Below are 20113 nucleotides of genomic sequence, written 5' to 3'. Positions count from 1 at the left end.
TTGAGTGACGCTGAACAAGGCAACAGTGGTTGGAATGAGTAGATACCCAAAGGGCATGGTAGGGTCAAGAGTGATTCAGTTGACACAGCTCTGCAGCTTACAAGAGCTGCTCCTGGAGCCCACTTAGAAAGGGACAACATAGCAATGGAGAGCAGAGAATGATCGATGTTCATGAATCAGATAGGCAACAGGCCCTCACCTCAGAGAATCCCATACAACTGGCATTTGGGCACACGGGATGAAAACTATCAGGAAGAGCTGAGGTAGTGGAAGCCAAAGCAGAAACTCAGTCTTGATAAGTCAGGCACAAAAACATGGACTCAGAGGGAAGGCATACGTCCAGAGGGCCACACGAGAGTCCAGAGGGTTGGTGCAGACATACAGGAGATTGGTTAAGCCCCAGGAGAGGGGTCTTCATATTGAAATGTTACCTGCCTCCTGTCATCTTTCAGGGGGAAAATCAGGGTAGGACTGAGTCTTCACGGGAAGCAATAACAGGCCATCTGGGGCAGAAAGAAGGACAAGGAGGAAGCGCAGCCCGATGTACCCAACTGAACCCCTTATCACTCTTAGAACTGCTCAAACCTCACCTTACTATCATCAGCCTCCCTATTTGTGACAATGATGTTTAAGGCAACCCTGGGTCTGTTAACAAAAATAAGTAGTTTCAAGAGCAAAAGACACCTTGTCCTGCTGTTGATTGGTGTGATTGTTTGTCTGCAGCTACTTCCGCACTCCTAAATGCCCAGCAGCCGCTATCTCCTGGAACGCACAGCATCTCCCTCACAGTTACCGACAGTCAGGACAGACAGTGCGAGACACCAGAGAGCCTAAGTCTGGAAGTCTGCCAGTGTGACAACAGGGACACCTGTAGAACTCCTAATGGGAACAAAGACTCTGAACGCATAGGTGGAAAGACATCATCAGGGAGGCTGGGGCCTGCAGCCATCGGCCTGCTACTCCTTGGTCTTTTGCTGTTGCTATGTGAGTATGCCAAAGCTAAATTCTGGTTTTGATAGAGAATCGGCCTTTGCAGAGGCCTTCAGGCTACATGGGCAATGTCATCTTTGCAATGTACAACCATTCCTTAATTGTGTTATAGGCAAAGATGGGGGTAACATTTTCAGGAAGAACTGGAAATACTGAAAGTTAACATGTCACTTGCCAACAATCTATATTCATGATACAACAAAGCAAGTCATATGTATGTTAGACATTTAGAAAACTGCAAAAGAATCAACAAGAAAAAAATTAAAGTATGAACACTTTCTACACACTGCCAGTAATGTTCATCATCAAAATAATACCGTTACCCATAATAGCACTTTCTAAAATGTCTTCTCCATAGACATAAAATAGAAAAAGAACCCTTGCCCTATGGAAAAATATAGAGGATATATAGGCTTTGAGCTTTATAATGAACATTAATACATCATAGGCTCTGAAAAGTTATTGCTAAATCCAGCACTTCCTGAAAATAGCTTACCACCTATCTATACACCCTTTTAAAGGCTTTCACTTAATAAGATTAAGTTTATTGAACACATTTAGGGAAACTACATGTTTTATTTTTCGATAAAAGTAAAATTTATTTATTCAGTGGACAGATTTCTAAAAAGTTTAATCAAAATCTTGTGAATCAAATATTTTTAATGTAGTAAGTCTCTATTTAAAGGAAATTCATGGCAAATTCTTATATAAATAAGAAAAACCCTTGATAAATTCACATTGATTTCCCAAATTTATTATAGAACTGTAGGCTTTTAGAATTAAAATGATTATTCATGATAAACAAGTCTACTCCAACCTCTTCACTTAAATTTTTAAAAATTTGTGAAATATTTTTAAACCACAAAGTGCAGAAAATTACATGACAAGCACATATATAACCATAACTCAGATTTAACAGATCTTAATATTTGCAATATCTGTTCAGATCTCTTTTTATAAAAAAAGAAAGAAGTTGCTATCCATACATCTAGTGGCCTCCCACACATGCCATATATTCTTCTCCTGCCTTCCCCAAAAGTGTTTACTATTCTGCAGTTAACATGCATCGTTCCATTTCACAGCTGAAATTGACTCACCTTTCAGTTTTTTAACATCATATTAGTCAATTTCAAAACCAAAGACTTTTCAAGTACATAGATGTGAGTCTTGACACAAGCAGCAAGATGGAAAGGGAATCTGATTCTGGTTTTCATGTAATTCACAGATTTATGCATGTCTAACTCTATGGGGAAAAAAACTATACCATGATGCCGCTCTAATAGAAATGAATACAAAGGGTATTATACAGGCTTTGTGGAGTAGGAGAAACATCAATTTGGAAAATGAGTAGGATATAGAAAATATAAAAAGAGGGAAAATTGTTCCCAAAGGGTAACAGCATGGGCCAAAGCCAGAAAATGCTTTGCATGTCTTAGGAATCACACCTTGGGGAGGCCAATGCATGGGGAGATTGTGGACAGTCAAGGAGATGAAACTGGAGAATGCACTGTTATCAGTTTGAAAGGGCTTATGTACATATGTCATGGTGTTTGTGCTTCAAGCTATGAGAAAAAAAAGAGTTGCTGAAAGTATCTGAATAAAAACCTAGCATGTTCATATTTGTGAAAGATAACATCGGCAGCTCTGTGTACTGTAAATTAGAAAGGAAATTAACAGTTAGGAGATCTTCTACTAGTTTCAAAGAGATGATAGAAGCCAGATTTAGACATGAGACTGGAAAGGAAAGTGTAAGTGTGTAAGGCATTACATGGAGAAGATTTGGAGACTAAGGAATATGAAGCGTGGGTAAGAAATCCAGATGAACCATTGAATTCAGTTGTCCTTTAAACCATTAAATGAAATTGAAAATACTAGATGAAGCCCAGATACATAGGGTGGCCGTGATGAGTTTCATTTTGAAATACTGACTTTTAGGGTGTAGTTATATCCTAGACACAAGCCATTGTACATTTGGGATTGTGGCTCAGGATGGCAATCAGAGAAAGTACACCATGTTATTCCCACGATGGCATTTGCTTCCCGTGCTTCTACCATTTGAAAAATGCGAAAAATGCCATGTTTTGATTTTTATGCAGGACAAAACATACATTTTTCAGTCTGTAGAAATACATTCAAGACTTTGAAAAACTTTTTCTGGATTCATATATGAAAACCAAGTATATATTGTAGATACAATGATAAGCAAGATCCCTAAAAGCTGATGTATGCCCACCCAAAAATACTCACCATACAGATGTACATTCATCACCTTAAAAACTAATTTGCTAACTCACAATATTCAATCCTTCCCACACACTTAACAAATCACAGAATTGAGAACGGCAATAAATTTAAAAAGCCTGTAGAAGTATCATTTATATGAATATCATATAAAATTTTGAGAAAATACATCAATTATGTCCAACCTATTTTATTTATAATATAGGACCAACCTAATTTGCATAACTTACAGAGCCTTTCCAGCCAATACTAACAAATCCTCATAGCACTCACTACTGTCCTTTACTAATATGACTAAATCATTTAATACTCACAACAACCTGTGATGCAGACAATATTTATTCTCCCATTCTCTGGATTAATTATTAGAGGCAAGAAAAGATGACAAAACTTAACCCAGCTGGTGAGAGGTGAAGCTAAAATTCGAACCCTAACAACCCCTCACTAAACTGCCTCTACTTGGACAGAATTCAAACATGAGGATTCCACAGATCCTGACAGGCCAGAGGCGAGGGTGGGGTCACTAACTACCTAGCTTTCCAGAACTTCCTTTCAAGAGAGTTCAGTATTTACCTCTTGGTCCATTAGCATGAGAATGATGGCAATCTTTATTGCTGAGATGTGACAGATATGTACAGAAAGAATGAAAATTACCGTGACAGGAAAGCCCCTCCAAGCTAGGGATTCTTAAGTCCCAATTAAGAGTACAGTGGTATTAGCTCATGACTCTAGTTGCTGAGGGAGTTTGCTGGTTAATTGCTGTTTTCTATGAGATGAGTGAGTTCAGATTACAGAAACATTTTCCTGCCCACCTAAAATCCTGACCATCCAGGTGTGTAGTCACCTGACATAATATACATTGCCTCAAATGTACAAATAAATGCAATATATATATATATATATATATATATATATATATATATATATATATATATTACAGAAAAGGATTGAGGAACTGAGCAACCAGCTTTACCATTCATTGAACAGTGACTATTTTAAGAAAATATACATATCACAAGAATGATCAGATCTGTCTCCTCCAGTTTCATAATCATACGAAATTTTAGGATGCTTAACTTACATTTTATTTTGTAAAAACTAATTTTGCTTTCTATTAGATTTTCCATTAGAACTGAAAATATTGTATTTTCCTCATAACGTTTCAGACAATTGTCATGTCACATTGTTTCCAAATGACTCGAATGTTCCGATATTTTGTTTTCCTTTATAACTAGTGGCCCCCCTTCTGCTGCTGACCTGTGACTGTGGGGCGGGTCCTATCGGGGGAGTGACGGGAGGATTTATCCCAGTTCCTGATGGTTCAGAAGGAACAATTCATCAGTGGGGAATCGAAGGAGCCCATCCTGAAGACAAGGTGAGGACCCAGTTTCTAAAACATTTATTTCAATCACATAGAGCAAAATTAGATTTATATTCAGATAGGAAATGGGGTAATAGGGTATAAAAATAAGACACTCCTTGACCTTTACAGACCTTTGTGAGTCAGTGCTGAAATAAATGGAGCCTTTTTGAATCATAGCTCTTCAGATGCCTAATCATAAGAATGGTTACTCCTGCAAGAATGTGGCCTTCTTCTAAAGTCACCTTTTGCAAAGAGCCACATTTCACCCATAGTACCATGAAATCTGGCTCACTTTTAAACGTATTTACTTTTTGAACATGGTTTTCAGGAAATCACAAATATTCGTGTGCCACCTATCACTGCCAACGGAGCCGATTTCATGGAAAATTCTGGTAAGTGAACATCGAATGGATTTTGAAGGCAATGCTGGGTTAAATGAGAAATACTGAAAAATAATAAGTGTTCTAAATCATTTTCTTAATAATTTGCATATATGTACACACGTTGGGAGATGTTACCACTGAAATAGGGTTTCAATGAAATGATTTATTATATATTAGTCAATTCCAGGGCCAAGTTCGGGTTTCAATAAGTTCATTGAAATTCATTGCCCACTGATGGCACCATTTGTAATATCTAAAGATTTACTACACGTTTTCCAAACTTTAATAAACTGAAGTATAGCTCTCAGTCAATTACTAATTGTGAAATCTTTTCTGATTTCACGCATGTAGAAAAATGTAAAGGAAGATACACCAAATACTGTGTACCTACCACTCAACCTTAATTCTTCTTAACCCTAATATTTGCAGTTAAACCTCATGTGTGCCCATCCTCAATCGTATCGCCCTTCTTCCTTCTCCAGAACTAACAATACCCTGATTTGAGTTCAAGTACCAATTTTATATTCAGTCATAATGGGACAACATCGTTTATGTTCTCAGACAGATAAAATTACTTATTTCTTTGGTTTACCAAATGACTGTTTTATTCATATTGTCTCAGTGCCACAATTAAGGCATCAACTAGAGGAACAATAAGACCTAATGCCTAACGTTAAAATTTATCTTAATTCCATACTTAGCAATAGATTGTTTTTAAATGTCTAGACCGCAAAATCTGCATGAGATCATGCCGAAATGTCTGCCTTTATCAGCTACCCCAATCCTCACCTGCTTCTCCCATTATAATTACATAGCAAAAATTATATTCGGAATTCTCTAGAAAAAAATTAACTTTCCATGAAAGTGTAATGTAAAGGTAATAGGGAGAATAGTCATAGCTCTTCACATTTTCTTCAGGCACCAAGACACTAAATTGGCACATGCTAATTTGCATGATTACATTATGCGTGTTTCCTCTTTGGTTTCCATATGGAAAGCAATATGATAGCTTAATTTTAATTTCTCTTTTCCTGAAAACAAATAAGCATTGCATTAGAAGCTTTCCATGGCTGTGTGCTGAATATTGTTTTTACTTTTCTATTTCTGGCTGTTGTCACTGAAAATCTATTTCCTGTGTATATTTTTTAATTAACATGTTTCCAGAGCTATTCCATCTGCTAAGATGCTCTGTACAGCCTCATCTCCTCTGTGGCAGCTTCATCTCTGTTACTCTCATTACAGACCACAGGATGTTCTTATCACCTCCTAGTCATATAATTGTAATTTCTCCCACTTAATTGCTTTACTTGGTGTCTGCTCATTGATACCAAAAAACACTAAAAAAAAAAAAATACAGCATCAGACACTATAGAATTTTCTCCCATTTTTAGAAGTTTGTACGAATACATATGCTGGAGGGACAGTGGTGGAAGGAGCCTCGGGAATGGAACTGACCACCAAGCTTGGAGCTGCCACAGGATCTGGAGCTGCTGCAGGATTTGGAGCAGCCACTGGACTTGGCATTGGTTCTGCGAGACAGTCTGGAACGATGAGAACAAGGCATTCCACTGGAGGAACCAATAAAGACTATGGTGAAGGAGCAGTGAACATGAATTTCCTGGACTCCTATTTTTCTCAGGTAATTTGGTGGAAAACTCTGTGGCTTTGTTCTTGTATGCACACGAGAGATCTTTTTACTTGACTACACTTCGGGTTTGCAATTTGCTGTTGTTGTTTTACTTACAGCTTGTTCAAATGTAAGAAAAAAAATTGGGTTCTTTGCTAAAACAATGCAGATAACCTAAGGTGGCTGCCAAAATTGGGCAACTAGTCAAAAGGAAAAATGGTAGCTAGACACCAAGGGAGATAATATGGCAAGTGGAACCTCTTCCCTGTGACTGGAATGACAATGGAAAGCAAAATCTTTTGCATGTCAGGGCCAGCAGCATCCTGTCTAGAAATACAAAGCAGCTTATTTTGTGTTTCCTATACTATAAAGTATGTCAAATGTGCATGTTTTTCTGAGACAGGGTTATAGTACTCTTCACATTTTCAAAGGAGTCTATGCCCCAAAATGATGAAGGACCATTGAATTAATGACCCAAAAGTAAAAAGGGGAAAAGGGGATGTGATCAAAGATCAGATGAAGTGTCAGGAAGCATAGAACTGAAAGGAACAAGGGTTCAAGAACAGAGAAGACTTTTAAGAGGCAGGTCTTTCCTCTTGGTTGATGCATCATTAGGACAGATTTCCTACAGAGTTTTGGTATCAGAGCTGGTAAGTTCTGGGATCAGACCTGGTGCTGAGAAGGTCTGATGACTGGCAGGGAGAGTTTGTTTGGGATGAGGACTCGAGATATTCTGAGGTGTGGTGTGGTCCTTAGTCATGGGTCAGGCTCCCGCATGGGTTAGGGAATCTAGGCAAGGGCCCAGTCTGGTTGAGAGCTGGCTTAGATGGTGCAAATGGGACACAGGGACCCCCACACCTGGCCCAGTGAATAACCTCCCAGCTTTGAACACACTGGTTTTATAAGTCTAAATGCATGCAAGTGCCCTCAAACCCCAGACTTAAAACGCAAGGCCAGGCCAGATTCAATTTTGAAGGAATGTCAACTACGCTGTTCTCCAAACACCAGATAATGTCTGTAACAAGACTGTTGATATACAGAGTATGCCTTTACTTCTACAGATTATCTAAATTTTGCATTCATGATCAATCCTTGAGTATATGAACGGTATTGTATTCTTTAGCTGAGACTCTTTTAAAATTCATTTTTTCCACTTGTCTCCATCTTTAGAAAGCATTTGCCTGTGCAGAGGAAGACGATGCCCAGGAAGCAAATGACTGCTTGCTGATCTATGATAATGAAGGAATGGGTGCCCCCAGTTCTCCCGTGGGCTCCTTGGGTTGTTGCAGTTTTATTGCCGATGAGCTGGATGAAAGCTTCTTGGACTCGCTCGGCCCCAAATTTAAAAAACTTGCAGAGATAAGTCTCGGGATCGATGATGAAGCCAAACAATCTCAGCCACCTTCCAAAGACAGCCATTTTGGGATTGAATCCTGCAGCTATTCCCTAGGAGTCCAACAGTCAGAATCTGTTAGGGGCCAGACTTTGTCCGGCCATCAAGGAGCTTCTGCTTTGTCTGCTTCCGGCGCTGCTCTCCAACCAGCCATTTCCATTCCTGACCCTTTGCAGCATGGTAGCTATACGGTAACAGAGACTTACTCGGCCTCTGGTTCTCTCGTGCAACCTTCCACTACAGTTTCTGAGCCGCTTCTCACGCAAAATGTAATAGTGACAGAAAGGGTGATTTGTCCCATTTCCAATGTTCCTGGCAGCCTACAAACTCCGATGGAGCTACGGGGGTCACGTAATATGATCTGTACAGAAGATCCTTGTTCCCGTCTGATATGACCAGAATGAACTGGAATAGCATATTGGCCGAATATAATGATTTGGACCAAATTGTTCAAAGTAGCATAACAAAGCTCACAGTGTTGGTCTAATTGGGCACTTATTTGGTACTCTCCTAAACTGAGCTCGATTCGTTTGAATTTTCTAGTTAATATCCCCAAACTGGATATGTTGTCACTCTCACTTCTCAAATACCATCCAAGTGATAGTAAATCTTGATTTTTTCAAAAAAATCTTAAGATCATATTCAGTGGGAAAATTTCCATTAACAATTAATAACTTTTAAACTTCTATTTTTGCAGTACTAAAGAAAGGTATTTGTCACTTTCAACAAAATGCAGCGTGTTTTAGTGGATTAAGCACTTGGAGTCAAGAGCCCCAGTTCTTGTCTCTGTCACCTTTTCTTATGTCACTAATAATGATGTAAGAGTCATAAGGTCTTTGCTAAAGCATTTTGAGCTGCTTGGAAAAAGGAAGTAGTTGCAGTTGAGTTGTTGCCATCCTCTTGGTGTTGGGAGACCCTAAGTGCATCTTTTGCTCAAGCTAAGGGCTATTGGCTTATGCATTAAACTTGCTATATCTGTATTTCTCAATTCTCAAAATAAGAAAATTTGATAAGAATATATCATAGAACGTTTAGGAAAGCTTAGTATGGTGTAAATAATATTTTGTGTTTTTCTAAATTTCTTTGAAAGGATCTATCCAAAGAAAATATCTGTATTGAGCTCCATTTCTCAGTACAAATCCTGTGTTAATAGTTCTTAAAAAATTACTCTCTATTTTTTAAGCGTCAGTGGGTAGATGTAACTTGCATATGACATATAATGATGTTTATTATGTTTATTATGTTAACAATGTCTACAGACTTTGTGAGAATAAATACATGGTTTTTCTCACAAGAAAAAGAGGCCTCTGAATAGATTAACATTGTGAAATTTTTGAGTATGTATTATAAACCCCATTTCAAGTCAAAAAAGGAGATGGAAAGGGGTTATCAGTACCCTCTATTTTATTAAACCTCACTCCTTTGAAACAGCTACAGCAACTTAATTCTCTAGCATAACAATGAAGATTTCGAATTTATTACTTCATGCATGTTGCCGTGATAGCAATGCGGTTGTTCAAATCATTTCAGGTCATTCAAGATCTTCAGCCTTTAGCCCCTAAGGAACACCCTATCTTCTTATCAACATTCTTGTCTTAGCTGAGTCTTTACAAGGTCATTGTCCAGCTCCATTATCTCTAATTGTATATAAAATACTCTTCTTTGTTTTGTTTTGTTGCCATATTCAAAACCTATTTGTTTGTCCAGATGGAATGCAAAGTAATAAGGTGTGTTTTTACACAGAAGGATATAGTCCTAAGGATCCCTGGGGGGAAAGACTCTCCTAAATGTCCCTACATCTAACATCCTTCCCTCTCCCTGGTGCCATGACTACCAGGAAGGTATAGAATAGCCAAGAAGTGCAGGCAATCTGTTCTTTCAAGACAAGCCCGCTGTTTTAGCAACACCTGCAGTGTGCCCATCTATGGAGCAGGTCCTGAGGAAGCTGTCTTGCTATTATCACTGGGACCTCTTCTCAATGGAAGCTTGCTCTGGGGTCGAGATCACACATGGTTGATTTGTGATGAATGAGAATTAAATTAATCATAATAATCCTTACTTCAAGTTCAAAAGTGTCTTCAGGATCCTTAAAGTACTTTAGCATTGCCTCTTAAAACCCAACTTTTCATGAAATGGGAATTTTGCTGCATTGCCAAACTGCAGAGGAAACTATGTCATTGCAGTAAAGGCTCTATAAGGGAAAAATTGAAATTAAATGTGTTGTAAAATAAAAATAGATTCATCTTGTCCAGGAGGACCTCAAATTGATTTGCCATGTAAAAGAAAATTCAAAGCAAAAATGTATCTGTATTTTTTCACCAAAAATAAAAATTGTTTTAAGCAAAAAAAAAAAAAAAAAAGTTTGAAAATGTCTTTTTACTTGATGTATAAATTTTAAACAGTATATACTAAAACTTTAACAGTGTAACACTGTTATAATAAAACTGTTTGGCAACAAACTTATGAGTACTTCCTTAACCATTTAGTAAAAGGTGAACTACTCTCCATAATTAACAGTTACTAAGAAATATAAGGTAAGAAACTGACTTACATTTGTATTTTTATCAGTATTTTACATTTTTTTCTAGCAGATACATTTTGCCCATCCTCCCAGGCAGGAAGGAAATACCTGGGGACTCCGGATCTCTTCTTCAGGTGGAAATAGTGCTGGATGAGGTGCTGGATGAAGTCAGGGCAGACTTTTATTAACTAGATGCTTTAACTCATTTATTATTTGTTTGGTAGTTTGGAATGATCTTTCAGCAAAAGTTCTGACATGCTATGATGCCTCAGAGAGAAAAGCTGGAGCAAAGAGAAGGTAATGTACCATGGTTCTGGTGACAGCTATCAGCCCTCAGCCTGGGTCTGTCTCCCAGTAAATGCCGGTTTTTTATTTTCATGTCTTCCTTTAAAGGGATGCCACAAAAAGTCCCTTTGGAACTTCAAATCTTGCCTTGGCTGACTTTCTTCATTCTTTAATTCATACCATTCAACTTGGATCTGCTGTATGAGGAGCAGAAACTGGATTAGAGTGGATGTTGAGTGAAGAAAAGTGGATGGCTTGACTCTGACGTTCCAAATCAACCCCAGGAAAAATGAAACCCCTGTAGGTAAATTCCAAAAATATCCCCTGATCCTCTGATTTATAAAAAGTTTAAAGAATAAAAACAGCAAGACCAATTATCTTAACTTTCAAAAGTCAAGGAAGAATGTGAAAAAACACACTCAACTGACAAGCTTCAATACAACTAACAATTAAGAAATGAGTAAACGTTAAGGATCCTTCCTTCTTGTTATTGGAAATTCAGCATTTTCTGCACTCCTTTACTGGGTCTGCAAAAAGTAACTCTGAATCACAGATTATATGGTGTTTTTTTTTAAAGATTTTATTTATTTATTTGACAGAGATACAGACAGCCAGCGAGAGAGGGAACACAAGCAGGGGGAGTGGGAGAGGAAGAAGCAGGCTCACAGCTGAAGAGCCCGATGTGGGCCTCGATGTGGGGCTCGATCCCACAACGCCAGGATCACGCCCTGAGCCAAAGGCAGACGCTTAACCGCTGTGCCACCCAGGCGCCCCTATATGGTTTAATACTTGTTCGACAACACAGTCTGAGATCATTTTTAAGTAAGGGGATAATTGATAAAGAAAAGAAGATAATTGGTTGATTTCCAGGTGCCAGAAGCAACACGTTTATCACAGAGAATACTGAGATTCCTTCTGCTCTTCATGACCCTTCCATGACAAGACATGGGCCCTTCAAGGTTGGTGCCTTTACTTTCTTTTTCTTTTATTCATAGCCTTTCTTTTTAACAAATGCAAAACAGAAAAATCTAAACACAATGCAGATACAGTTAAAACTCAAGAGAATGATGGTCTAAAAGAACAAATGCAAATGGATACAGTTACCAGAGCAGGAAGAAACTAGATACTGATAAGCCCTACCAGGTGGCCAAGGCAGTTAGTTACATATTCTAATTTAATTCTTACAGTAACCCTGATTATAGTCAGAAAAACAGAGACCCAGAGAACAAATTACTTCCTCAAGGTCATTCAATAAAGTGACATTAATGTAAAGGTTTATATATAGTTATTCAGTAATAATAATACATAATTCTCTGTCAAAATAATCTGCTTGCTTTCAGCTCTAAGATGTGAGTAGAGCATGAAAAATTGGAAAGAATACAAAGAAAACAAGGAAAGTAATTTTTAAAAGACTAGAAATCTAGATATAATTCTAAAGATTAAAGAAGCAGTACATTGCAGGCAAATATATCTACTTGGGCATAGAGGACAGAGCAATCTATATATTTCTATGTATATCTAAGATTGAGAGATAGAGATGAAAAGGTAGAGATGGGGGAATAGATAGAAAGAACGCAAATACATGATTTGCTGTTATTTTTAAGTATATGTGAGGTTATTTTTCAGGGCACAATGGCATCTCTTCCACATTTAATAAGGAAAACAAATTACCCAAAAGTCATAGAATCTCTTTTCTGATAAAGCCCTTTAGGATTACTTTGATAGCACACTATTTAGAAGAGGTTATGTGTGACATGTAGCTAGATATAAAAATAACTTTAAATAGAGAGATTTTGATTCAATGTTAATATATATTGTGAAATGATCACCACAGTAAGTCTAGGTAACATCCGTCACCATACATAGTTACAAAAAAATTTTTTTTTCTTGTGATAAGGACTTGTAAGATCTATCCTCTTCACAACTTTCAAATATGCAATTCAGTATTATTAACTATAGTGACCATGCTGTATATTATATCCCCATGACTTATTTATAACTGTAAGTTTGTATCTTTTTGACCCCTTTCAGCCATTTTCCCCACCCCCCTATGCCCCACCTTTGGCAATCATCAGTCTGTTCTTTGTATCTAAGACCCCGATTTTTGTTTTATTCTGTTTCACTTTTTTTAAATGATAGCTTTAAATGGGTCCTTCCACCTCAGCGTTTCCATGATTTGTGGAAAACAACACATTTGAACAACTACAACTATTTTACTCCTCAATCCTATCTCCCTCTCCACCTTTATTCCATGAAGTACCATCATATTTTTAAATTTATGCCTTGGAATATCTATGATGCTTTCTGTGTGCTGAATTTGTCATTATTAAATTAGCAAACAGTAAAAGTCATGTGAAAACACACAGCGTCAAATTCCAATGAAAGCAAAACACTGAGATTGAAAGAATATGTATGTCCTCATTTCCTCAGAAGGCAAAGGAAGTATTTATATTCTTTCACAACCAAGAGAGGATTGCAAAGAACTCTCTTAATTATAAAGCAGCACAGAATCAGGTAATCTTGTATTTATTTAAATGGGATAATGACATGGTTTCCACTCCTGCAAAAAGGCATTGTAACTAAGCCAAAAATGAGTATTTAAACACAGAAAGTGAGATTAACTTCAATCATGTCTTCCCATGTCCAACTGACTATGTTGATAGTAAGATTTATGTGGTCCTAACCTGGAGGTAATGCGCATGCGTGCACATGCACACACACACACACACACACACACACACACACACACACTCAGGTAAGCAAGTAGCTTTGTGGAGCTGAAGAGAGTCTTTCCATCCTCCGAGCCATGGAGCAGACACTAATGCTTGATTTGTGTTGCAGATATAAAATTTCTGCATGCACAGTCTGCTCTCCGGATTTATTATTAAAAAGAAAAGAATCACCTAGATTCCCCACCTAACTTTCTTCAGGTAAGACATAATGAAAAGACCTCGTTTGAGCAAACTCTTAACTATCCTCATCCAGGGCTGACATCCACAACTTTAGATTAGTAGACTGTGTCATAGGAAGTGGAAGTATTAGTCAAAGAGCACAGGGTTTCACCTAGACAAGATGAATAAGTCCTAGAGATCTACTGGACAGCACAGAACCTATAGTTAGCAATACTGTATTGTATGCCTAAACTTTGCTAAGAGGGTAAATCTTATGTTAAGTGTTCTCGTCACTAATAATAATAATAATAATAATAATAATAATAATAATAATAATAAATAAGAGAGAAGGAGAAAACTTTTGGAGGGGATGAATAGGTTCATGGCATAGACTGGTGATGCTTTCATAGGTGTATACTTACCTCCAAACTCATCAAGTTATATACATTCATCATGTAATGACAAAAAAATTTAATATGTAATAAACACTCACTCTAATAGTTCTGACAATATTTCTTTCTGCATCTTCCCTCTTCCTCTCAGCTCTTATAAATTGCTATGAATTTTTCCTTATAAGTTATGCCTGCTACAGTTGAAATATAAGTTGATCTCCTCACGTGCCGCTCTTCCTCCTTACACTTTCTTGCACCCTGCAACAGAAGGGTCTGTTGTGCTGGTCTTTGGAAATGCTTTCAAAGAGGCAAACCAACAACAAAGACATTTGCTGCCAAGGTGATAGACGCTCTTCTACTCTATGCAACCCTATTGCACCCCAGAGCCTCCAGAACAAGCCAACACATGCAATTGCTACTTCTGCCAACTCTGGCTAGGAAAGGATGTCTCCACTGAAAGAACAAGTCAGGAGATGTTGTTGAATATTTTGATAGGAGACATTGAGTTGTCGGGCAAAGAAAACCTGCTAAACTTTGCACAAAATCAAAGCTACTACTCAAGGGCCTATGAGAAAATTATAAAATGCCATTCCATCTATTAGTCGATCAAAATAACTGTATTATGTTTTAAGGATTAACAAAAGATAAATTTGAATTTTTTTAACGTGATTTGTTGTTTTTTTTTTTTCTTAAAGATTTTATTTATTTATTCGACAGAGATAGAAATAGCCAGCGAGAGAGGGAACACAAGCAGGGGGAGTGGGAGAGGAAGAAGCAGGCTCATAGCGGAGGAGCCTGATGTGGGGCTCGATCCCATAACGCTGGGATCACGCCCTGAGCTGAAGGCAGACGCTTAACCGCTGTGCCACCCAGGCGCCCCAATGTGATTTGTTTTTTAATTGTGTGTTTTAAGTTAACAGTTAAGAGTTCAAGCTTTGGAGACAACTAGTTGAGTTCAAACCCCAGCTTTACCACTTCCTAGCTGTGTGTCCTTGGGCAAGTTACTTAACCTCTTTGTACCTCTCTGGACTATTATTATGGAAATAACAGTCCTTACCTATATCATGAGGTTTCTGTAAACAGGTGGCAAGCATGCACTTAGGACACAGTAAGTACTCATGAAGATTGCTATTTTTTGTATTGTTTTTATCATTATAGTTTAAATCTTCAAAATGAACTCAACTCAAAGTTAAGAGTACTGACATACAACGTATTGAAACCATACAAACTCAAAACATCTATATTATCTGATCCAAAGTCTTGTCTTAGATGTTCAAACAGGCTGAAAAGCAACTTGTTGATCAAGTTAAGAATTGACTAGGCTAATTCTCTTCCTGTGACTCCAAACTGCCACTATAATATTTCTTTTTCACTAATCTTTTGCCTCATTCACCAGGCTTGTCCTGGCTAGGCCACTCCACATTGGAAACTCCTCTGAACCCACAAGCAAAGAGAGACAAATTCATTCAGATCAAATTATTATCTTATGTAGCCAAAATGATGAGAATCACCAGATGATTATAGTTTTTCAGTTGAGCTTCCTTGGAAAAGGGCAGAGTGGAGAGCTTTTTTCCCTAAGAGTTCTATTTTTTTTTAAGTAGTCACACCCAGCGTGGAGCCCAATGCAGGGCTTGAACTCAGGACCCTGAGATCAAGACCTGAGCTGAGATCAACAGTTGGATGCTTAACCACCCAGGCACCCCCTAAGAGTTCTAATCACATCATTTTCACCAGTAGAACGGGGCAGCCAGGTGGCTTTGGGGGAAAAAAGTTACTTGAAAATTAGCATGAAAAGAATAATGCTCTTAACCCAACCTTCAGTAGTATCCATGTGCTGGGTAACGCTAATAGAATAGCAATTACTGCACACACAAAAGAGACCACACTTTACATTCAGTTTCTATGATATCTGGTGTCAAGTTGGTAGCCAGGTAAAAAAGAGATTTATTTGTAAAAACTAGTTACCCAACATAAAACGGAAGGAAATGAAATTTGTCTTTTCCTTTGCATTTTTTTTACCTTATTTCTAGAACATGATATGCCTAATGTTTTGGTAATCACTACTTTCCTGCTTCCTTTAAAAAGCTGACCATAACTAGTTGATAGGTTCTTAAATTGTTTTGATAGGTTAATTCAAGATCAAGTATAAATCACAGGAGAACTTTATTATTCCTCCTTGGAGTATATGTCTTTAATACTTAAGATAACTCTTCACTTAGAAAACAAAGTGATATTCCATTAACATTAGGTCAAAGGTCAAGAGGTGAGGTGTTTTAAGCATATACACTTTCCAGGGTCTCTCAAATCACATATTTTGTATCTGTCCATGTAGGGCCCAGAGCACACCTGGGACTCAGGTTTCACATTCTGATGAACTGACCCAATGGATCTAGTCTCTAAGAAATAAAAGTAAATAAAATGTTCCGTAGAAGTCCCACTATCTAATTATTCCTGAAAACCTAGAAGCCACAATCTTCCTCTGATTTTTTTGTGTTTCAGACAGCTTATTCATACTTCTCAGGTGAAAATCGAAGGTATAAAGAACAATAAACCATACTCTATAGACTTAAGATTCCAACTATTGAAAATTCCAACATGTAGGCTGATTCTCCCACAGTGCCAAACAATGGAAACTCACAATGGCACTTTTATGAACCATAAGGCAATTCTTTACATGAGCTTTCACATGGGTTTTCCTTTGTTCACCTCTAAGTCTTCCCTGTAATACTGCTCTGCTTAATTTTTTGACTTGTCATCAAATGTCCTGATTACTTCAGATGAATGCTCTAATCCTAAAATTAAGAAAGAAGTATGATGATGATACACTCTCTTCCTCTTTCATACCCAAAGAAGAATTAGTCACAAGAAGTCTTTGTTGACTGACTTACCTCCTCTATTGTAGCTGATTCTACATGAAAAGGGTGTGACTTTCCCCAAAGTATGACATCATTCAGATATTGTTTCAGTAAAAGTTAAGAGAGGTCCACCTAAAAAAAAAAAAAAAATGTCATAGTAAATTAGCAGACAATTGCCTAGTCAAACAAGAGGTCTGCTTTCAAGGCATATATTAATGTTCATGATGATCATTAGGAATTTTAAAAAAATCTTTAACCACAATTGTCCTTAGAGATGCTAGTAAGTCACTGTGATATTTAAAGCTAATTTTTCAAGAGTAATTTTTTTCCATTGCCTTCTTTTTTTTTAAAATATTTTATTTATTTATTTGACAGAGAGAGAGACAGCCAGCGAGAGAGGGAACACAAGCAGGGGAGTGGGAGAGGAAGAAGCAGGCTCCCAGCGGAGGAGCCTGATGTGGGGCTCGATCCCAGAACGCTGGGATCACGCCCTGAGCCAAAGGCAGACGCTTCACCACTGAGCCACCCAGGGACCCCTTCCATTGCCTTCTTTGTACCAATGTTTTGCTTAACTGGTTTGCTTAGCATTTGAACATATTTCTGTCTAATAAAATCTCTAAGTGGGAACTAGAGAGGGGGGTGAAATTTAAATTTGGTCTACCACCAAAACAAAAACAAAAACTAAAAAAAAGAAAAAATGTACAGCTCAAACAAAACAGTTCTAAAAACAGGGCGCCTGCCTGGCTCAGTCAGTAGAGCACCTGACTCTTGAACTCAGGGTCGTGAGTTCAAGCCCCATGTTGGGTGTAGAGATGACTTAAATACATAAAACCTAAAAACAAACATCTTCCTAAAATGCTTAGGCACTAGAGACATTTTGAATCTCTTTTCTTATATCCGAAAGACTGCTTCAACTCTCCAATTCCCTGGGTGTATAATAGATGTAACTGAGTTAATTATATTATTTTTTATCATATTGAGTTTTTCGATTATTTTTGTTACAAAAGTAAAGTTACTACATGTATAATCTGCCATTCACAGTATCTAATTTAGGACTCAAGAATAACAACATTATAACTTTTAGTCAGCACAGCTCATGTAAACGTGTTCCCAAATAGTGGTTCCCCATATTTTTTTTCTCCATGACATGTGTGACAGACAACATTCACAAGCTCACATCCTCCTGTGGACAAGATCACCTTGAGGCTGCACTGGTCTTCCCAGCTGGAATCAACTCTCTCCACCCGACATGGATGTCAAAATGCAAGTAAGTAAGATCATTATTGAATAACTTTAAATGTGCTCTAATCATTTTAACAAGTAAGCCATTCACAAATTACAGAGCTTGATTATTAAGATTACCACATCGACTGGTATGGTACTGAAATAAAAAACCACCACCACCAAGAGGAATACTGAAAGGTAACTAAAATGAGTGATTTCATTTCCTCAGATCCTTGTTTTTTCTTTAAAATGAAAATTGTTCACTGTTTTGGGGATTCTGCTTCTCTCTACTAAGGTATTTATAATATCACTCCAGATTATTTTGAAAGATCTTTAACAACCAATGGTATACTTCCAAGTTTGCTCTCCAAAACTATTGAATCACTTCATTTCATCTTTTCCTTACACATAAGAACTTCCCTTGCCTACATGCAAATGAATGAAACAACTGCCAAGAAACCAGTACTCTTTTCTGTCTTCTGAGGGTTTTTCTCTGTGTATTTCCATAGGCTCATTAGTCACATTGAGTCAGCGTGATGGCTTTTGCCTGACACCCTCAGTAAACACTCCCATCCCTGCCTGTAAGCTCGGCAAGTCCTGTCATGCTGGGGATAGATTCCAGTCCAGAGATGCTGTTAACAGCCAAATACTCTCCTCCGATCGTCCCCAGCCACTGCTATTTCCCTTACCTTTCCAAGAATTCTCATAAACAAATCCTGGGGTAAAACCAAAGCCAGAAACTTATTCTGAATTTTTTTTTTTTTCAGAAACTGTAGTTGGGGGGCATCTGGCTGGCTCAGTCAGTAAGCATGCTACTCTTGATCTCAAGGTTCTGGGTTCAAGCCCCACACTGGGTGTGGAGCCAACTTTAAAAAGACAGAAAATGTAGTTGACTAGATAAAATCAACATTCCCAAGTGTCACACTCCTGTTAATGAATGCTTGCTTTGTTCAGCTCCAGAAGGCAAGAGACTTTCCATATGTTTTATGGTTTTGCACTTTGTCCTCCCTGCAAGGAAGGGAGTCTTAACACAGCAATGTTCTCTACTGGCCTCTGTACTTCTTCACTTCACGCTGTTCAGCCAGCCTTAGCAAGGCCCATCCTTGATAAAATGGTGAGGGAGAGTGATTTTTGTCCACCTTAGTTTGGAGACATTTACTGACATCCTTCCAGGAATATAACTGTCTCTTGTTCTTTCCCCTTTACTCTCACTTTAAAGGCGCACCCACACACGCATGCGCACACCCACACCCTCGCCTCCAAAATAACTCGAAAATATTTTCAATTATTCATTCATTCCCACATTCAACTAATATTTACTGAAGACATACAAAGGCTCAGGCAAGGTTCTATGTTCTGTACACACAGCAGTTCACAGAGAAAACCCCCGGCCCTCCTGAAGTTTACATGCTCGTAAATGGCAACGGATAATACATAAATGCTTAGTCTTTTAGATTGTGATGTGCCAGGAAGAAAAATGAAGCAGGGAAGGGGCGCTCTGGGGGTGGGAGTAATTTGATTTGTAAATGAGTGTTCAGAGAAGGCCTCGCCAATAGGGTAATATTTGAGGGGCACAAAAAGTGAAGGGTGAGGGAGTAAACATTGTACATGTCTAGAACAGAACCTTCTAGGGAAAAGGAACAGAGAGTGCAAAGGCTCCGAGGTGGAGCATGCCTGGCCAAACTGGTATCTGCTATGGTGTAAATGACTGATAAGAGATTCACATGCCACTCTCCCAGCATGATGCACATAATGGCTAAGGGAACCTTCAGCTAAAGGATTCCAGACGTTAGTCATTGGGAGGGAGGGGCATCTGATGGGACACCAGGGCTTGTTGAGGCTTCCTAGACACTGGGGCTTTGTGCACACTGCCACCCAGCATTATTCTAGTCCTATCACATTTTAAAACTAGTGTGATTCATTTCAAAAAAAAAAAAAATCTCTTAAG

At 38.1% G+C, this 20113-nt stretch overlaps 2 protein-coding genes across 3 annotated transcripts in view; one reads left to right on the top strand and one right to left on the bottom strand.

Moving 5' to 3' along the window:
- DSG3 (desmoglein 3) overlaps nucleotides 1-8637 on the top strand; it is a 48349-nt gene extending 39712 nt beyond the window's left edge. Inside the window, exons 12-16 of the mRNA XM_045781860.2 lie at nucleotides 724-984; nucleotides 4467-4606; nucleotides 4923-4986; nucleotides 6369-6616; nucleotides 7775-8637. Coding sequence (XP_045637816.2) covers nucleotides 724-984; nucleotides 4467-4606; nucleotides 4923-4986; nucleotides 6369-6616; nucleotides 7775-8392 — 1331 coding nt within the window. The 3' untranslated portion in view covers nucleotides 8393-8637. The remainder of the gene's footprint in view (nucleotides 1-723; nucleotides 985-4466; nucleotides 4607-4922; nucleotides 4987-6368; nucleotides 6617-7774) is intronic.
- Nucleotides 1-20113, bottom strand: part of DSC1 (desmocollin 1) — a 325511-nt gene that overhangs the window by 300301 nt on the left and 5097 nt on the right. For both annotated transcript variants that reach the window (XM_087869901.1, XM_087869902.1), the window contains exon 2: nucleotides 16975-17073. The gene's annotated coding sequence lies outside the window, so the exon portion shown is untranslated. The remainder of the gene's footprint in view (nucleotides 1-16974; nucleotides 17074-20113) is intronic.

Source organism: Ursus americanus, chromosome 19 (genome assembly GCF_024610735.1).
Source record: "Ursus americanus isolate L20-20 chromosome 19, mUrsAme1.1.p, whole genome shotgun sequence".
Classification (NCBI taxonomy): Eukaryota; Metazoa; Chordata; class Mammalia; order Carnivora; family Ursidae; genus Ursus; species Ursus americanus.
The sequence above is the reverse complement of the archived record's forward strand: the minus strand, read 5'-3'. Positions and strand labels throughout refer to the sequence as shown.